Source organism: Strigops habroptila (genome assembly GCF_004027225.2).
Source record: "Strigops habroptila isolate Jane chromosome 13 unlocalized genomic scaffold, bStrHab1.2.pri S16, whole genome shotgun sequence".
In the NCBI taxonomy this organism is placed as follows: Eukaryota; Metazoa; Chordata; class Aves; order Psittaciformes; family Psittacidae; genus Strigops; species Strigops habroptila.
In genome coordinates, this window is record NW_022651054.1 from 3,411,973 (window position 1) to 3,431,912 (window position 19,940).

The 19,940-nt window shown below is 39.4% G+C and overlaps 1 protein-coding gene across 1 annotated transcript; it reads left to right on the forward strand.

The window, feature by feature from the left end:
* Window positions 1–640: 640 nt before the first annotated feature.
* CA4 (carbonic anhydrase 4) lies at window positions 641–19,431 on the forward strand. Its single transcript, XM_030472792.1, has 8 exons — window positions 641–782; window positions 11,402–11,455; window positions 11,911–12,081; window positions 14,745–14,902; window positions 15,578–15,670; window positions 15,941–16,004; window positions 16,483–16,646; window positions 17,688–19,431. The coding sequence occupies exons 1-8, from the start codon at window positions 725–727 to the stop codon at window positions 17,874–17,876; spliced, it is 951 nt and encodes a 316-aa protein (XP_030328652.1). The 5' UTR covers window positions 641–724; the 3' UTR covers window positions 17,877–19,431.
* The last annotated feature ends 509 nt before the right edge of the window (window positions 19,432–19,940 follow it).

A 19,940-nucleotide genomic window follows, 5' to 3' on the forward strand; every position in this document is an offset into this window, starting at 1 on the left:
CTGTATATCAGATACAATATATCTGTATATTATACTATAGTATCAGAAGCAGGAAAGTTAAGGAAAAGTATCATTAAAAAAATAAAGAGGAAAAAAGCCAAACCAACCAAGCAAACAACAAAAAAGGTGTCCTCTCTGTTAATTCACTAAGTGCAAAAGCATATATAAGGAAGGTGCTGGTATGTCGCCTAATAACATTCCCTGTTACTGCACACAGCAGTCTCCTTTTCCAGTCTCAAATTTCCTCCATCCCTGAGCAGCTGTTTGGAGGGTGGTGGGGTAAGGATTGGGGGTGAAGGAGCTGGGTTTTTGTTTGTTTCATTGGAGTTTTTTGGAACCAAGCACTAACCTTAAAGCATGCATTAATCAAATGTCCAGTGGGCTGGCAGGAAAAAAACTAGCAGTAAATAAAAATGTAGCATTTTAGGTTACTAAAGGTGCATAGGTTCCAAAGTATCAGATATTCACTACAGGCTACTTGGTTAGTGCTAGAAAGCCTTACTCCTTTTGCTATTCATTTTGTAGAAATGAATAAATTTAGGCAAATCAGGAGCAGGGTAAATCTGGAGAAATTACAAAGGGGAGGAGTTCACCTTCCTGGCTATGGCTTTCAGGTCTGTCCGGGACTACTTACTCCAGTATAAAACTGAGAGCAGAAATATGATCACATACTAAGAAGTCTAATCAATTCTGGTTTCAACACTGAGCCTATTTAAAATAGATAATGGAATTGCTGTTCCTTGTTCTGCTCTCTCTGCACATTCTCAAGACAGAGGCAGTAGGTAAGTCCTTGCCTGCTCTTTCTAACCCCATGTACCAAGGTTACTCTTATTTATGGTTTGTTTCTCAGTATCAGTACATACCGTACAGACTCTCTAATTCTTCTATATGTCAAAGGAAGATTGTTTCATTTATTTCTCTGCCTTTTATTAGTTGTGCTAAAATATCAAGTATAGATTGCTCATGAATGAACGAGTGGGTTTGGGTTTTTTCACCTTTAGAGAGTCTAGTTACCTTCCTCCTCCAAGAAAAATCAATGAGGTTTGACTTGATCTCTATAGTTAATTATATCTGTACATTTAAAAAATCAAACTTCTATAAACTTCTTAAACCTTCAAATAGCTTGGTTTAGTTTTCTACTCATATTGCTTTGCTGTTTATGATAGAAGATGAAATTCTTATGGTTGCTCACTGAGAGAAAAAGAACAATATGTCTTTGCTGCTGCATTAGCTCAGCACATCCATCTATTTTTGCAGCCTGTGCACTATGTACATAAGTACACTATGCACTTACGATGCCTGGATTAAATAGCAGTCTATAATTAGTATTGAAAAATGCAGAGGTTATTTTTATGCTTCTATTTGATCAGCAATGCTATAACATAGAATAATCCCCTTTCCTATGTAAATATCAGTACACAGCCTCAAAATTAAAGATAAACACTGCAGTTCTTAAAGGTGGTGAAGGGTCTATTGTTTGCACTAAAATAGACTAGACTGCATTAAGGAAAAAAAAGAGATACAATATTATCAGCAGTATCAGAGAGAAGCACTGCACCAAGAGCCTATTAAAGAGACACAGTTTTAAAGCAGTTCAAGATTCAGTTGTCAGACTTAAAGTAACAGCGGTCTGACGTGCTCAGAAAGTGCCTTAAGGGCACAGCCTCAGCCCTGGAGAAATGGGGAGGGGGGGGGAAGGGGGGCTTCCATATTCTATTTCTCTGTTTTTAATTAACTTGCCATATCCATGACACTGTAGCTTGCATTTTCCAGGTTCTTACCTGATGGTTCAAATACCTCCCCTCTTCTTTAGTCTGTATTTTGTAGGTATTCTCTCTCCAGAGGCTTCCCACATGTGGTACAGGTAAACAGAATCAAAATGAACCTTTGCTTTTCCAAAGTCCACAACTAGTGTTTGCTTGCTATTGATTACTGACTGATTAACACTTTGCTTAATTTACTGCTCTATGAAGAGATTTATTACAGGATCTTGAAAGACTATTTAGAAAACCTTTATGTGCTTTATTAGATTAGTGGTGATAATTAGTGCCTGAGCAGAGGGAAATAAGATAAGGAATGGATATAATCATTTTTGTTGTTTTTTTCCCCCAACCATGATTATTTCCACTTTCTTCCCTGAATGTAGAGGAAACTACACAGTCATTAATGTGCATGAAACCTGCTCTCTCCCCAACCTTCTTTTCTAAACCTTTTCCTGATGTAGAAGTTTCACAGGATACATTATGCTAAGTTAAAGGCTAAACATTTTTCAAGAAACCTCAACTTTTGAGAATTAGCCTAATAGATTTTTTGTCATATTTGGAAGGGATCTTGTTTAAAAACAAGCATTTCATTTCTATCCTACCACATTTCAGAACTAGCTTGGGCAATATCCACTTATCAGCTCATTTAACAGATATCCACCAGGGCTGTTTTTCCAATCTGGGCAGCCTCATAATTCACTGCACTTGAATAGTCAATATAACAGTTTATATTTCAAATTGCTTTCAGCCTTTACCTGTCTTACTATCACAGCACCTATGCTTTAAAATTATTACTGATAGTCCTTACAGGGCTTTATAAGGAAGCAAGCTTCATTATCCCCATTGAACAGAAAGGAAACCGAGGCACATTGCTGCAGCCACCTGCCCAGAGATCAACCAGCAGCAGAAAGAGAAACCATCCAGCTTGAACCTCTGTCCAGCATCTCATCCATTGACTTATACGGATCTCAGCATATTCCATTAATAGCTGCACTGATGCACCTCAAATGGCTTGCTTGATTCCTTTAAGAGATCAATGACCCTCTGGTACTGCTATTAGAAGAGAGGCAGAATGCCTGCAATATTCCAACACGAATATTCCAAACCTTTTGAGAAAGAGGTTTTATTAATGGCAGATTCAGTCTAGTGCCATTCAGAGAACAACAATTGCAGAGGACAGTAATAAATGTCCATCTAGAAGCCTTGTGGTAGGGTTACAGCAAGCTCCAAGTGTTACTGATAAAAATTTTTTTGAAGAGGAACAGAATGAACTCCAACATGTTTTAACCTTTTTCTTTTTCATGACCATGATAAGACATTTTCCCACAGTCCTTGCTCTACTGCTCCAAAAGACTGATGCGTCATCAAACACGATTCCTCCAATTTTCTATATTTCTACTGACACATTTTTAACTTTCGCAAACTTAAAATTCACATCACCATGCTGACACTGACATTGTCGGCACCAATTCTCAGTCTGATGTTTCCTCAGGGCCATTAAATAAAAAGTATACCTGATACCTCCATAAGTAGCATAAAAAAGGATGCTGCAAATTCTTCCATTTCCAGTTCTAATGGTATAGACTGCACATGTGCTTACAGTTGTATTTCAAATTCATTTTAGGGTTGGAAAAGTGGGATGCTGGTCTCCTTAGATACACTTTGGGATGAAAAGTTGCATTTTCAGTTGTTTAAGAAAGAAGAAGAATGGCAATGCAAGACATAGCACATAGAAAAGGCAGTAATCCACAGGTGTTTTAGGAGCTATGGATTGCCTGAATTTCCCTCTCTCCACCCACCTAATCCAGCACATGATTAAATATAACCGAAAAGCTATCACTGACATTATCTCAAAGTAATTACCTCAGTTATCTCAGCTTGAACTCAAGTTATGATCTTTATGCAGGATACCTTGCTTAGTGCTTCCTCTTTTTCCTTCCTTGTAATGATTCAAGCTGCTGAAATAGATTTAGAGGCTTATCTGAGTTTGCCTACCATCATCCATACATATCAATGTATACCACCATTGACAGATCCACTGTATGCAAGGAGAAACAAGAGCTCACATTCGTCAGGCTGCTGAGTGTGCACAGAGAGCAAGAGATATCCACTGACACTGTTCTGTGCTTTCCCCTCTCCATAACAGCTGTGTAAACTGCACAAGCAGGCTTCAGGTAGCAGAGAATTTTCCAGCTTTATCATCTCTGCTGAACCTGTAGCAGCACTGAGTACTTAATATCTTTGAAACTCTGAGATTTTTGTACTTTCCCATTAAACATTGATCCTGCAATCAAATTTTAGCCAACAAACTCTATAAGAGGGACAGTTACGGTGAGCAGAGGTTTATTCACTGTCACATTTGGCTTACAATTAGAGGGTTTTTAAGCCTGAGAGAAGAATGGACGGAGAGTGCTTAACCAGGATATCTAAGGATGCAAATCCTGTAATCTCAGAGTACACTTACTTCTTCCCACAGTTTGTGATAAAGGCACAAAGTGGTAAGGCATTCTAACAATTTCACTCTCTCTTTGACACTAAAATTCAGCAAAAGACAGCAAAGTGCCTGTGGCAAAGCAGCAGGTGAGACAGGGAGCAGCTCTTCAGTTAGCTCTAACTGCCTGTTTCATTTTGTGGGACAGAACCAAGCCCAGCAGGCAAAGAAACAACATCATTGTATATCACTGGAAGACTCCTGAAAGGCAGCTAAAAGACAGTATTTGAGTCATATATGGAATAAACTTTGAAATGTTTTTAACATCTTACACTACCGTAGCCTGCCAGGGGTGGCATTCAGATAAATCTGCACAAATGGGTGAATTTGTGTCAGACCAGGAATGCCTCGATTCTCTTCACATTAGTCTGTGTGTGTGTGAAATTATTGAAGAAAATGTACTGTGCAGACACATCTTGCTGTGATCTGCATTCATCTGCAGATCCTGACTTCCTCTTAGAGAATTACACATGCAAGTGTTACAAGATCACCTCTGCTGCCTCCATCACGTATGAATCCAGTGCAGGGGGATGAGATGCCCCTCATGCCCCTGCATGACTTCTGAACTGCTGAAGAGTGATTGCATATAGCGTGCAGAGATGAATGACTGATATCACAGAGGAGATGAATCCTGCTTTGTTTTGTCTATGCTGTGCCTAAGGCAGCACACATCTATGCGATGCCTCGACAGGCATCAAGGTTCTTGAGCAGACAGATTTTTTACTAGGCTGATGCACCCAAGGGTATCACAGCTCCCAAGTTCCAAAATCATTGTTCACTAGTTTGCAGCCTGTTTTGATGACACGCAGTGAGTGGGCAATTTTCCATGTACACAGTGGACCCAATCACATTACTAATGCTCCATTTAAGGATCAGCCTGACTAGCGTGAGTACACTCCACTGTCATCAATTTGTATTAGCTCACTGTTTAGCTGACCTCATGCAGAACTGCAGTGTGCTGCATCACCTCATCCTTCTCCAGCATCCAAGCCAAGGTGCCTTCCTGCTGCAAGGTCCAGCTCTTCAGCTAGGTGTTTGTCTCCGTGCAAATAGGCTTTTTCCCTGTTAATGGCATTGCAGAAGATGCTTTGTTATGTTGCACAGTATATCTAATGGCCTGTTACTAGATTTTTAGTTGTATTTGTAGCCATCGGATCAATGAATCATCTTCAACCCAGCACAAAAGACTACAATAGGAAAGCCACAAAGAGTGTGAATTAAATTTTAAAAATAATAAAAAAAAAAAAAATCTAGATTTTATTCTTATTAATCAAAGCACAGCAAAATACTCCACAGAAGCAAATCACCTTAGTCCTGGATACTCAGTTTTTGTTAAAGGCCAGCTTCCTGCTTTGGTACAGGAGATTTATGAGGACACTTATATATGACAGAGGCTACAACAGTATCACAGGTCACAGCTGAAAACATTTTCCTCACTCTCTGACACAGAGGAAGTAGTTTGCAGATGTTTATAGGGCATATCTAGAATCCTCCAATCTCTGGGTTTTTCCTTTAGTTTATATGTGTTACAAAGAACTCATTGAGCATGTGATTTATGTATACACGTGCAAATTATAAACACTGTGCTCTAATCAGATATGGTTACTTGTAATGCTTCACTACTGCAGTAAAGCTTATTTTCAAGGTCAGCTCCCAGCAATATCTTGGAATACATACAGATATATATCATTATTAGAAATGAAAGTTCCAGGTAAAACTGACTAGAAGAGATGTGAATGATCACAAACACTTGTTTTTACATGGTTAGAGATACACCAATCTAGAAGTAAACTTTTGGAACTGAATTTGCCTGTCAAAGTAGTTGATCAGGACTTCCTGAGGATGTATAATACTTAAGAACATATAAATAGACTTATGTATATACGCTCATTGTGTTCAGCAATCTCAATTAGAAAGACAGATTCCTCTTGTTTTGAAGTTGCTTTGTCTTTTGTACTAAAGATAGTAAGTTTTACACAGCAAGCTATAAATAGAGTGAGCCCAATACAAACTGAAGCTAAAAATATACCACATGCAAAACCAGCTTTTGCCATTTTCATAGAAAAGGCCAGGCTGCTGCAAAGGCAGTGGTTACAAGGGATTTTAGGGGTGGATTGGAAACTGATGGGCAGTAGAAGAGTAATGAGAACTATGACATTCAGGGCAGCCTGGGCTTTCTGAAAAGCAGCAGAGCAGTGGGAGCACTGTATCAGCTCAGAAAACAATGAATTGTCAGCGAGGACGTGGCTGAAAGAGGGTGACAAGAGATCTGAAGGGACAAACAAAGGACCCAGTCAGTGAAAGAAAAGGGATTTTAACTAAAAAGTAACAGAAGATATTCTTACTGCCTCAGTACTTCAGGCTGTTAGTGGCATAAATGTCATTCACACTTCAAGAGATTAAATATAGTTAATAAAAATAGCTAACCATCAACATACAAAATCAGTAGATTTCCAACCACTTTATCCAGCAGGACAAAACCTGTTTTAGTAACTTTTTTTCTGTAAATGGACAAATAAAAAGGGCAATTTTCAGATAGCCTGAGTACAACCTGTCCCATGACACTGAGTCACGGATGTGGGCTTCCAAGCAGCAACTCAGCAGGTCCAAGTAGGGCTGTAAGCAGGGAACAAGTGGGACAAAGTAGATTTATGAACTTTTACGGAATTTGGGCAATCTGACCATGATCCAAAGAGCTTAAGGGTCTTTTCCTAGATCACACAATAGCACATTGGCAAATTGCTAACACCCTGGCTTCCAGCCAGAAGCACTGTCCTCCATCCAGCTGCATAAGTGAACAGAAGAGGGAGTTCTCAGCTGAAGGAATTTTTTTGCCTCAAGTTTCCAAGCTACGCTTGATAGCTAAAACAATTGAAAACATTTACAATAAAATGAAAACAATACGTAATAGTATTGTTTTCCAGCTATTCTGGTGCCAAGAAACAGCTTTGGTCAGGAAACCAGTTGTAAATTTGACAAGGAAGAAACAGAGATAAGTAGGACTGCTTGCTTGCCAGAGACTCCCTAAATTTAACTGTCTTGAACTATGGGAAGGAAGAGGAGGCTTTCAGCCCAGTTCAGCCCTACTCTAAACTAAACCCCAGTAAAGTCAAGGTGCATCACCACTTGCATCGTATTATGGATTCTTGATTTAATAGCCAGATATAGTTGATAATATAGCAATTGTGTGTGTGTATATATATATACTGAAATACATTACTTCCAATCGTGACAATAGCGCAAATGTCTCTATTTAATGCCAATTAGGCGAGGAGCTTTTGGAAATCCTGGCTAGTATCTAATGCTATCCTGAGGAAGATGTGAATGCTCATGGTTCGATTCATGCATACCAGCAAGGAGTAAGCTATGAAACCCTCCAGGGCAGCTCATATCACAGCAGTCGTTTCAGCACCTCAACTACAGACCAAACAAAAAAACCCAAACTGCAAAAACCTCCACTTTCTGCTGCATTTTTCCAGGCAATAAAAGAACAGGAAAAAGAATGGGGGAGCTGAGGTTTGATGGAAAGAACAGTCAGTTAAGAGGACTGCAGGAGGGGATCAGAGATGTGCAGAGTCCCTGTAAGAAAGGGGCTTCAGAGAGAGATGAGAAGCTTTGAAGTGGAAATGGTGAAAAGGTGAAAGGCATATCAAGAGATGGGACAGAGGATGGATGAAGCAAGAACAGGAATTAGAGATTATGAAGGAAATATTTGAATGCTGTAAACATCAGGGAGGGAAAAGAATTGTTTAGGGTGGTTCAGTGATATTTCTAGGAGTGATGGGATGCAGATAAGCGAGCGGAAAATGTGAGCTATTCAACAGGAAGCATTTCCTGACAGTGAAGGCTAATAGACTGTGGAAACGTCTCCTAAGGGAAGCGGCAGGAGCCACTCAGACAATTAAAACTAGACTAGACAACATACCTTAGGGCATAATCATGCCTAAGACCACAGACAACTGACTGGATGTGACAAGTATCTTTCCTTCTTGCTTCAGAAATAAAGCCATAAAGCCCAGGGGGGAAAAGGAGCATTGTAAATGCAAGGTCTCTATATGCAGGGAGAAATCACACCTGACTCAAAAAAATCCAAATGCAAATCCAGATCCTTGGAAGCGAAACAGTTTGGTTCCTCCTGAGCAGTGTCTGCAGAGAAGATCCTGTTCTCTAATGTCATATTACCACCAACCAGAAGAAAAATCTGATTCATAATGAACATTAAATCATTGTTTGCTCGGGCATTCTGTAATATTTAATTAGCTCATTTGTTAAAGTTCAAAAGCTTTAGGGACCTTTTTCTTAGGAACTGCTGAATTTATAACCTGTTCTACTTCACTGATACCATCTGACTTTCTAAACCACAACTGTGATAAGTACTTGATAGAAAAACACTTAATTTTTGTTAGTTTGTAGACATTAGGAATTTTGCAGAGAGCTTGCAAAGATTAGACACCAGTTATTTGGTGTATGTTGCATTTGACAGAAGAAGAGAAGAATACTCCTAGTGCTGGGTGCAAGGCAGCAGTGGCCACACGCAGGCTGGATTCTTTATTTTTATCTTTAATTTTTTAAACTCATTCTCTTCATCATCTTGATGTGCTGGCTGAAATATTTTGAGTGTAGTCATGCTTTGGTCTACTGAAGCATGATTGAAATGCACAAGCTTATTTGGCAGAACCTGCCAAACACCTATCAGCTAGTAAAAATTCAGCGTTGCTTTGTTTGAGAAGGGTTGGACTCAGATGCAGCAATGATCCACTTCGATTTCCCTCCTCTGGTATAGAAACACCACATCAGGACCACTGACAATGTGATTTGGTGATATTCACCTTCCCTCAGTGGTTCCTATGGTTGTCTTTGATTTTCGGGGTTCTATGGTCATGATCCAAGAGCTCCACAACCTTGCACCCAATGAACTTGTTGCACTTACTCCTGACTGTGAATCATATTGACTGGAAAATTTGATTTGCATTGCAGTAATGCTTTGATGTCTAAGTCATGATCACACTCCCATTGTGCAAGGTACTGTACAAACCCAGAACAGTAGACCTTGTTCCAAGAATTTATGGCAAACGGACCAGGTCCTCGACCTTGGTTTCTCACCTGAGGACTTTCCTCCCTGGTTTAACCCACATCCTAAAGACTTTGAGACCAAATCTTTGCAGGTAACTCTCCTCTTATGCTGCATATGCATTACCTTCAAATATTTGTGTTCATGTTGCTCCTGCAGTGCAGCATTTTTGTTCCCAAAGGCTCATGCAAATATAACTCACAAAGAAAGAGCACTCCCAATCACAGGGTGCTGGTGCAGCAATTGTTGAAGCACATACTGGCCACTCGTCTAGAGCAGTTGCCGAAAACATGTCTGCAGTCATTCATCCATGCAAACACTAACACATATGAAACAGAACCAAGCATTATGAAGATTGGCTTACCTGGCATTTTCTAGCCATTTATTGATTAAAACATTGATTGAGACACTTGGTGACATTCTGTGCTTGGAACTTGTGGTCCTGCTGTTTCCCAGTGGAGATGAGAAACTGCTCAGCTCTGTGCTGCTGGAGGTCTTGTCTCTCTCGTGTACCCAGGCCTGAAAAAATGCAACAATCCATTTGAGAAATGGCAGGTCCTAAAGCTAAGTTTTGGGTGTGTTCGAAGTGTGTCAAAAACTAAATCCTTGTCAAAACCAGTTTTTTGATAATTACAAAACATTAATGGCACAACAATGTAGAAATCAGTGCACTTACATTACAAATGTAGCAATGCTGTTTACTTCTCAGTATCACTAAACATTTGCTAAACTAGAAAGTGAGCCAATGTTATTCAGAGTTTTCAGCATAAATTTAACTTTTGTGAGAGATGAACTGAAACAGTATCATTTTTTCAAGATAATATTAAGTCTACAAGCTCACCCAAGTGTCCCTAACAACTGAGGGACACATAGTCACATTTTCTATCTACTTATAGCTGCTAAATACTTACTAGATGGATGGTATTGCTGTGCTACTGATATGAAGGTGTTAAAAGCAGTTATGAGCCTTCCAGCAGATGTGTTGTAAAAGATCACAAATTATGGCAATTAACAACCTAATGACAGGTCTCCTCCATAATAACCCCTAGAATTGATTAGCCATTGATTAAAATGTCTATAATTCACTAACCATAGGCAAACAGAATTACGATTATAAGAGGTTTTGAATTGTTATTGATTAAACAGCAAAGAGAACTGCTCCTTTTAAAGTCCATATGAACCTCGCAACTGTCATAAACAGACACTGAAACATAAATATAGTAGTCCTTATTTTCCTGACTAGATACTTCAGTTAAATCAGCTCTTCCTCTGAATTTCATATTTCTTCTGACAATGAAAAAGTAAGATTAAGATGTTCTATTGAAACATTCTGCAACCATCTGTGTGGGATCACAGCTCAGCTGAATTTAAGATTCTTCATGTCTTTTGGGAAACGAGATCCCTCATTTCTTAAAATTCCTTATTGCACCAAGTAATTTTTAAAATAGTTTCTGGAGCAGAGTGAGAGAAGTCATCCTGCAGAAGTGAATTTACAAGTATGTGAAAGGATGGCAAGTGCAGAACTGATAAAAGGAAATTTATTTAGCACTGCATATATTCAGATGTGGAACTTTTGCCTCAAGAAGCTACCGAAGCCAAGGTTTCAAACCCACATTATTCAGAACTGCAACCTATCTAGAGTTCTAATACTTCCTGCTAGTTTTTGGAAGGAATACTAACAGTATACACCAATAAACAGGAGATCTAGAAAAAGGCCAGAGCTGTCTGCTGCAGGATTCATATGCTTTCTTCCAGATTGTTTGATACTAAAACCCAGCTAGACTTGCTGGATGGTGTACTTCATACTGCTAAGAAATCTCTAGCAACTAAAGATTTCTTTCCAGCTGAAGCACTCCCATCTTACCAGCCATTGTTTATATATTTAAGAAATGAAACATCTTTCTCTAATAAAATTGGGCAGACAACACCAAGACATTGTCAAAGCTGTGTGCCCAGTCATCTCTGTGTGAAGCTTACAAGTTATAAATTCATTTTACATCTGCTTTGGGGGGTGCAATTTCTGCAGCTTTTCATTCATCTGATTTTTAATATTTGATGGTTTTATTTTCTTTGCAGTTGAACACCACTGGTGCTATCAGTCACAGAAGTGTGCACAGCCACACTGTGAAGGTACTGCTGAACAATTCATTTTCCCAATCACATTAGTGTTTGGATTCTTCTGTTTTGCAAAAGGCTTCTTGATAGAAATAATGCAAAAAATCACACAACTCAGCATTTAATGTTGCATGACCATGTTAAATGTAGATATAAGTAAGTGTTATATTGGATACTGAAAGAATGGTATTTTGAAGATGCCAGTGTTTTGGGCTAAATATTAGTTTTGTTTCAACCTTGGATAATGCTACAAAGTATTAATATTATAACATATTATGACCTATGAATATTTTGAAACTACAAAAATGATATACTAAGAAAGTTGCTGGATTACATTCCAACATCCAAAGACCTTTTCTTCGAAGATGTCCCCAGTTTCCCAAGCAAGAATAAATTGGCTGTTGGGTGGTTTGGGGTTATCAAGGATTTGCAGTGTGCAGAAAGAAATTATTTTCTTCACCCTTAAACAGCTCCTGAAGAATGGTATCTGATAGATATCAGCTGCAAAGGGAACAAACAGTCACCTATCAATATTGTCACCAAAAATGTCATCTACGACAAGAACCTTAAGCCATTGAATTTTGAAGGATATGATGTGAAGGGGTCTTCAAAATGGAACATAGAAAACAATGGACATACAGGCAAGTGCTGCCAAATATGTTGTTATGGGATTTATTTGTTCCTCTTCTTGGGACCATCCATTCACCATGGGCAAGGTTAGATATAACTACTGTTACTTAAAAGCAAGTAAGCAAAAATAAGATAGCACCCCTGTATTTCAGAAGTTAAAGTTTCAGAATACCTTCTGAAACAAGGCTTTCTGGGAACTTTGTGGGAATTACGTAGTTTTTTGGTTCCACATATGGTCTTTGAGTACCTCGGCAGAAAGTGGTTCTGTGCATGTGCAGAAACAGAACTCAAGATGTTTAGGGAACCTCTAACTCAAACAACCTCTAGGACTAGAGGTGGGTAGGTGTAGGGGTTTAGGGCAATGGGATTGGCAGAGGTATATGATTTCTGCTGAATGCTCCTATATGTTTCATTTCTGGGCTTGACCTTTCTGAGCCTTGCTTCTGCACAAAGAAGAGTTCTGCTGAAGAAGAACATAATCTGAGAAAGCCATTCAAACAGTGGCTCACAACATGTGTGTCTTACTAGTTCTCTAACAATGAGCTGAAATCTTCTTAGATTCCAACTTGTTTTCTCTGCACTCAGAAGTAATCTAATGGGAGTCTGCTGATCAGCTCCTTACTGATTCAGTAAACAGTGATTCAGTGAACAGCAAATCAGTAAACAGTGAATCAGTGAATAGTGATTTAGAGCTGTTTTACTTCCTCCACTTCTCTTCACTAAAAGCAATACTAATGATGACACTTCAACAATATTATACTAAATTACTTTAGAAATAAATCTGTTATTCGTTTTATTCCTTTTTAATGTTATCTATATATAACATTTATCTATGCCCCATCCTGGAAATGCTCAAGGCCAGGTTGGATGGGGCTTGGAGCAACCTCGTCTAGTGGAAGGTGTCCTTGCCTGTGGCAGGGGATTGGAACTGGGTGAGCTTTAAGGTCCCTTCCAACCCAAAACAGTCTGAGATTCTATGATTCTATGGTTCTATAGGTGTTCTTAAAATCTTTGATGTTTGTTTTTTTTTTTTTTTAACTGCTAAATCCCTAAAGTGGAAAGTTGCAGATGGCAAATATTTCCTTATCGTAGAATGGAAATGGAAGAAGGCAAACAGCTGGGTAGGTTTTCATGGCCAGAGATTCTAGTTTAAAACATTAGTATTTTGACAGACCATGAGAAAAGACATATTTTTACTTTTCACTAGTATATGGGTTAATGGCTTTTCCATTACAGAATGATATTCTAGAGTCTCCCTATTACAGTGGCTGTGCATAGAAATCTCTTTTACACAACACCTCACATTCATAAGGATGGGTCAGATCTTTCATCTTTTCCAGCCATGCAAAAGAATTAGTTTTTCAATCTGGGCTTTTAAAATTTCTTCCTTTTGAGGGCAACCAATTCCTGTGATAAAATGAGTACAAAACTGGAACTGTTATTGCTTAAATTACAGCTGCAATTAGAAGCGCTGCATGAGATTAGACTATCATTATGTTCTATGATGTACAGACAGCAAAGGTCAGTGTCTCCAAGGCCCTACAATCTAAATAAACAAAGCCCACAAAGATGTGTTACTCATCCATTTATAGATAAAAAAGAAAACTGACTCATATAATCTTCCAGTTCATTTGGAATTCAGAACAGAAATGAAATCTCTGGGGCTTCATTCCAGGTTAAAGCAATCTTTCCTATGGAAAGAGAAGTACTATGCTTAATGTAGAGGTCTTAACATTATAAAATATATCACAAATGTCTCAAGCACAGGAAGTGATGGTGATTTATAACTAGAAAAATAGCTCCTAAGAATATGTTGTGTTGCTGTTAACAACAGATCAAGCATTACATTAAATAGATATAATGACTTAGATGCTTAGGCTTAAATTGCAACACTATAAATTAAATCAGAGTATCTTTAAACCCTGACTATAACAAATGTTACAGTGCAGATGATGGAAGATAAACAGATGCTTAAAAATCAAATAAACCATGGTCAAGTTTACTTTTAAGAATACTTTGATATAGGGTGTTCTCCTACACAATAAAATGAAAGGATATAGGGTCTTCTGAAAGGTCTGAGTAGCAATGACTCCTGGGGTTATAATGGCAGTGAACAAATCCCTACAAATCCCCTCAGTGCAATGAAGGAAAGACAGTCCATTACCCTGGTTTCTTCCAAATGCAATTAGCTGATGATACTTCAAAGGATACACCAATGGATGCTGTAAAAGCCTATAAACCCCTTTCCCTGGAACAATCCAAAGCAGTGCTCTGTCCTTTTCCTCCATTTTAGAAAGGGAAACAAGTATCTTCAAATTTAGTTTATTTATTCAAGTGAAGTAATGGGTAGCTCAGCTCTCCAGCAAGTAAGGCTCTACACAAGTCATTCAAGACCACAATGCAAATCCTAGATAGAAATGGGAATAGAAGCTCCAAGTCCTATGCCATAGAGGGATGCCCAAATGCGGTTGCATGTTACTGGGAAGTGGACTATGATATTTCTCCTTTTCATCTCAAATTAATCTCAGCCAGCCTTTTGTCAGTGCTCAGCTTCTGGAACACTCGGAACTTTAGGATAAATTTGAATCTCGAGAACGTACATCTCTCTACTCTCCTGTACTATTAATGTATGATCTGTTTGGGGTTATTTTAACAACTTCTTTGTTCTCCCCAGTTAAAGTAGAATTAAGCACATCCCCTAAAATTGGAGGTGGAGGTCTGGGAAGAAAATACAAGGCAACAGAATTTCATTTGCACTGGGGAGTCCCAGGTGTGCAGCGATACCTTCCTGGGTCAGAGCACAGCATAGATGGAGAAAAAGAAGCCATGGAGGTAGGTGAGACTGGTTTTGGATTATTGCTTTTACTCAACAACTTTGGCTATTTAAGATACTGGTGTACAAAAATCATTGGCTAGTTTTCCTATGAAACCCCAACAATAGAAATAAAGAACTGAGGAAATCTTGTTTGCTAAACAAAGGTCAACTGCTAAACATAGGACACATGTTACTTTTCATAGCAAAGGCACAGGACAGATGATAAATCTGGAGTTATATAGCCTTTTGGGAGGAGAAACATTTCAAAGTCTATACAGTCTGATTACACTCTCAGACTGCTTATCCAGATTATATATTAATTTCTGGGACTGCAGCCATGAATTGACCTATGCAACCAAAAAAAAAAAAATTCTCTTCAAGGCAAGACAATTTGCCAGTGCTGATACACACGGATTAGTGGAAGAAAACCCTCCCCCTTTTAAAGCATGATGTAAAAATCCATGAAACCCATGAAAACATTGCTGATGAATGTTTGCATCAAATTATAGTCTACTTATTGCATAGTTCCTGCCTCAGGCCAAGGACCATGAGCTGCTGGTTCCCAGCCTGTGACCAGCCAAGGAGCTCCAGCCCCGCTGCAGCACAGGCGCAGAGAAGCAGCCAAGCTGCATTTACACCACTGAACTGTAGGAGAAGATGAACAATAATTGGCCTTTACTGTTGTGTTACAGCTTCATATTGTCCACATAAGAGAAGATGTTTCGAATATAACAGAAGCGAAGGAAACCGCGGATGGTGTGGCTGTGTTGGCATTCTTTGTAAAGGTATGTAGCCAGGTTTTTAATTGCCCATCTCAAATCTACCAGCAATTTGGCTGAGTCGTCGATTGTGTTAATGTTATGGTAGTCCAAGACCTCAGCCTCTCTGTCTTCTGCAGACATTCAGGACCAGCACTTAGTTTCTTTACCCTTTTCTGTATTCTGCTTGCTGTTATCTTTTAGCCTTATGGTTCTTTTCTGTCTTATTCACAATTAATTCAAAGCAACCAGTTGTTGGGAAATGCATGATTTGGAATCAACATATTTCCATTTCAGGTTGAAGAAGAAAATAAAAACTATGCAACTCTAATAAATGAATTAGAGAATATTAAATACAAAGGTAAGACACTTGTGTTGGTCAAAACACGACAGGTATTTATTTTGAGCACACATACTACCAGGTAGTTCATGGTCTAATTCTGTTATACTTACAGTAGATATTGTTACTTGAAAGTCAAAGCCAAAAGATAAAAGTTTGTCAAGCACTCAGAGCATCACAGATGGGAGAAAATCTAGTTCTCCATATTTGCAGTGAAGAACTGTTCCCAGGACCAGAATGAGTATTCCTGCTTCTGCAGAAGGAAACATAGCGAGAAGCAAAACATGCAGAGTGTTAACAGAGCTGTATGTAAGATGTGCTGGGTGGGAATCCTGCAGCTGGCACTCAGGGATTTCACAAGCAGCGTAGTGTGGCTGCCCTGGGTGGTGTGGCAAGCATGTGTGGGGATGGGGCTTTACGTAGCCAAATCTGAGGACAAATGTGAACAACACCTGGAGCTGCGCTTGTTACAAGAGACATTTCCATGTGGTTTGTCTAGGACAAACAACACAGATGGACCCTTTGCCACTGAGTTCTCTTCTCCCACCTGAGGAAGACCTTGGAAGGTACTATCGGTATGAGGGCTCTCTCACCACTCCTGACTGCTACGAGGGTGTCACCTGGACAATATTTGAGAAGCCGATTGAACTCAGTATTTCCCAGGTGAGCCACAGAGAGGTAGCCTGGAAGGTCTGCTGATGGTTATTTGCCCCTTCGGCTGCCTGCTCAGCCACACAATTTAACCCAGGCTTGTTAGCTGCTCCACTGCTTTCTTCCTATGACACACACACACGCGCTTGACATTAGCCAAAATAGCTTTTTGACCCTATTAAATCATCTCTCAAAAAATGGCAGGAAAGGGGAAGGAAGGGGAAATGACGATGTGAAAAGCAAGCCAAAGAAATCCCCCAGGTAAGCACCTAGCTCAGCACTTCGTCAGCAGCACTTCCACTGCTGTCATCTGCTCACTCCCAAGTCTCACTGCTTTTCTCCTAGTGTCGTATCAGGTTTCCAGAACAGAATACTTCAAAATCCAAACTTTGAGTCTATCAGCATCAGCTTTAAGCAACCCATTTTTGCCCTAGAGATTGGAACAGGAGATCGAATCATGACATCCTCGAAAATACAGATTGTTCAGCTAACAGAGCACAGGATTAAAAAATTCGGATGTCCTGGTATGGACTCTCAGCAGAATTGCAGCCAGCACAGCCTGGCCAACAGCCAGCAGTTGTGGTTTAGTTCCTTACTTGCATTGGGCTCAGCCATACACAAGTCAGCGTAGCACAGTACACAAGAGTGAGCACCTGCTAGCTCTGGGCCAGCACCATGATGCAACAGTCAGAAATTTGAAGCAAAGAAAGAAATCCTAATTCTCTTGATGTCACTGGCATGCAATGGATGAGGACAGGGCTATGTGCGTCAAGAGGACTGTCCACCTCAAGGACTTTTGTCCAGATCCTTGAGCTGGACAAAGCATTTGGATCACACAGAAAGGAAGTGCCCATGATTTCCAAGGTTAAAAGAAGTTATGTGTTGGTGATCTTTGGCAGTAGCATCCATCACATTTTTTCCTGCAAGGTTTATGCATCCATACAGTTCAAAACCAGACTAAGGCACTGCAGATTTATACTATCAGAATTTATCACTTCTGTACAGTGTTCTGTGGGAAAAGGATTTAACAATCTTTTTCTTTGATGTCTGCAGATTTCTCAGTTTTCAACACTCCACTTTGATGGGAGGAACTCAACTCACATGATTGAAAACTTCCGTCCTTTTCAGCTCCTCAATGAGCGCAAGGTGTACTGGTCCAGTGCCAGCATGCTCCTGCCTGCTGCTAAGGTTTTAATGTTGGTCCTGGTGCTTACGTACATCCTGAGTTCTCTTTCCCAATGAACACTTCTTACCTCATTCAAAGTTCTGGGCTTTTTGGAGTTCGGTTTTTTTTTTGTTGTTGTTGTTGGTTCTTTGTATCAAGTAGTCTCTCAGCTCACGAATCGTATCTCAATACAGAATTTAACCGTGTCTTCCTCCAGACACTAACCAAGGACTTCTGCTGCTGCTCTTATATAAAACGAAACCCATTGCACTAAATCACAAGAATTCAGGGGAACTGTAATATGAGGCTATGAAGATTCAAATTTAAAACAAACAAACACTTCAAGAAAACGTTAGGATGGATTATCTGCAAGCCTGTAGTTCTAACACAATACTGGAAGGACACTTTACAAGTTATACAGAGGACCTTCAAGAGGAACCTGTTCTTAAGTGCCTATGAAGGGTTTTGTTTGGAGCATGTTTACATTCAGCACTGCAAACCAGGAAGATGGTAACGTGGAGCAATTCTTACAATCCTTACATTGTCCTACATGAAGGTACAATACAAAGAAAAAATGCTCACACATAATTGAGCAACATCTGGGTCATCCTGTCTAGTGAAGGATATGTGACAAATCGCATCTGTACTAACACGATTTTCCCCTCTTCTTCCTTCAGAATATCTAAAGCTAATTTTTAGATAAGGATACTGGATTCCTTTCACCTAATCTACTGATTCTGGATTTCAGGTTTCTCTATTAAGCTTATTTATTCAGCCTAGTACAGCATCCTTCTCTGGGATGCCCATGGCTGATATGATGTGCTAGAAAGAAAAAGGGAAGCTCAACCCTCGTGCATCTGTGGAAAGGGAAGTTGCACATCTGTGGAAATTCCTTCTCTTTGGAGGGCTGCGTTTGAAGCATGAGACTTTGATGATCCTTTACAGTTTTCATTTGCCTAATAAAATGGGACAGCGCAAGAAATGCCTCTTTCCGGTGCCACATTTTGGAAGGTTTTAGCTGCCAGTTTGAACATTTCCGTGTGAACATTTCCTTCTTTATTTTTTTTTCAGTAATAACATACCTGCAATATTCACACATGGTTAAGATCCAGAGGTTTTCCAAGAAGATTGTGATTTGAACTGTTTTCTTCAGGTCTTATGCGTTTACTTACAGAAAACCTCAATATATTGGGAAATGGGGTTTCCTTATATTATTCCAGTTTTCTCTCTGAAGACAGACATAACAGTTTTCTTTGGCTAATGCCATATAACATGTTACAGCTTCTTTTAGAATTTTAGATTTTGGCCACACCAAAGTAGGATTTCATATTAGCAGACTTGTATTTTTTTCTTTAGGGCAATGTTTGCAGAGATGACTTTATGCTGCAGCTATATGGCTGTTTTCAGGAAAATCACGGCAGTGAGGCTAACCACAGCTCACCAAAGAAGAAAAAGCAGGGGGGGAATTATTTTCATATTTAACAATCAATAATATAAGCTTAAAAAACTACATGGGAAAGAAAATTCACCTTTTCAGTTTAGAGGAATGATTAAGACTTTAACTGTATTTTTAGCTAACTGAAAACCTTTTCATCTTTGATAGATGAAACATTAAAGTTGAACAGAGACCTATATTTTCTTTGCCTTGAGTTTTTATTTCCTTCGTCCTGGCTGAAGAGGAATTCACACAACCCTCATTCAGAAAAGGAATGTGACTTTTTTTCCTATTTTCTTCATAATGTTTAGGGTTGGGTTTGCATTTTGGGGAGGGGGAGGAATGGAGGGATTTACGGTACATTGGGCTATTTCTGAGGTCAGCAGGCTCCTGGAGATTTCCGTTCACATGTGGCACATGGGTATTATCTGCACAGCACAATTACTTTGAGGGTGGTACCTTGCTCAGCACAGCTGGTGCACACACCCAGCCCCGCAGACAGAGGACAGGCAGATTACTTACAGTGAAGGAAAGGGCACTATGGATTTACCCAGGGTAACTTCACCTCTGTACAAACACCTGACTAGTTAGTTAACCAGAATAAAGAGTTGCATACTTACCCACCCATTGAACATCTCTCTGTTCACTATTTCCATTACATCCCTCAACATCCCACAAGTAGAGAATGCAGCAAGAAATTAAGAGG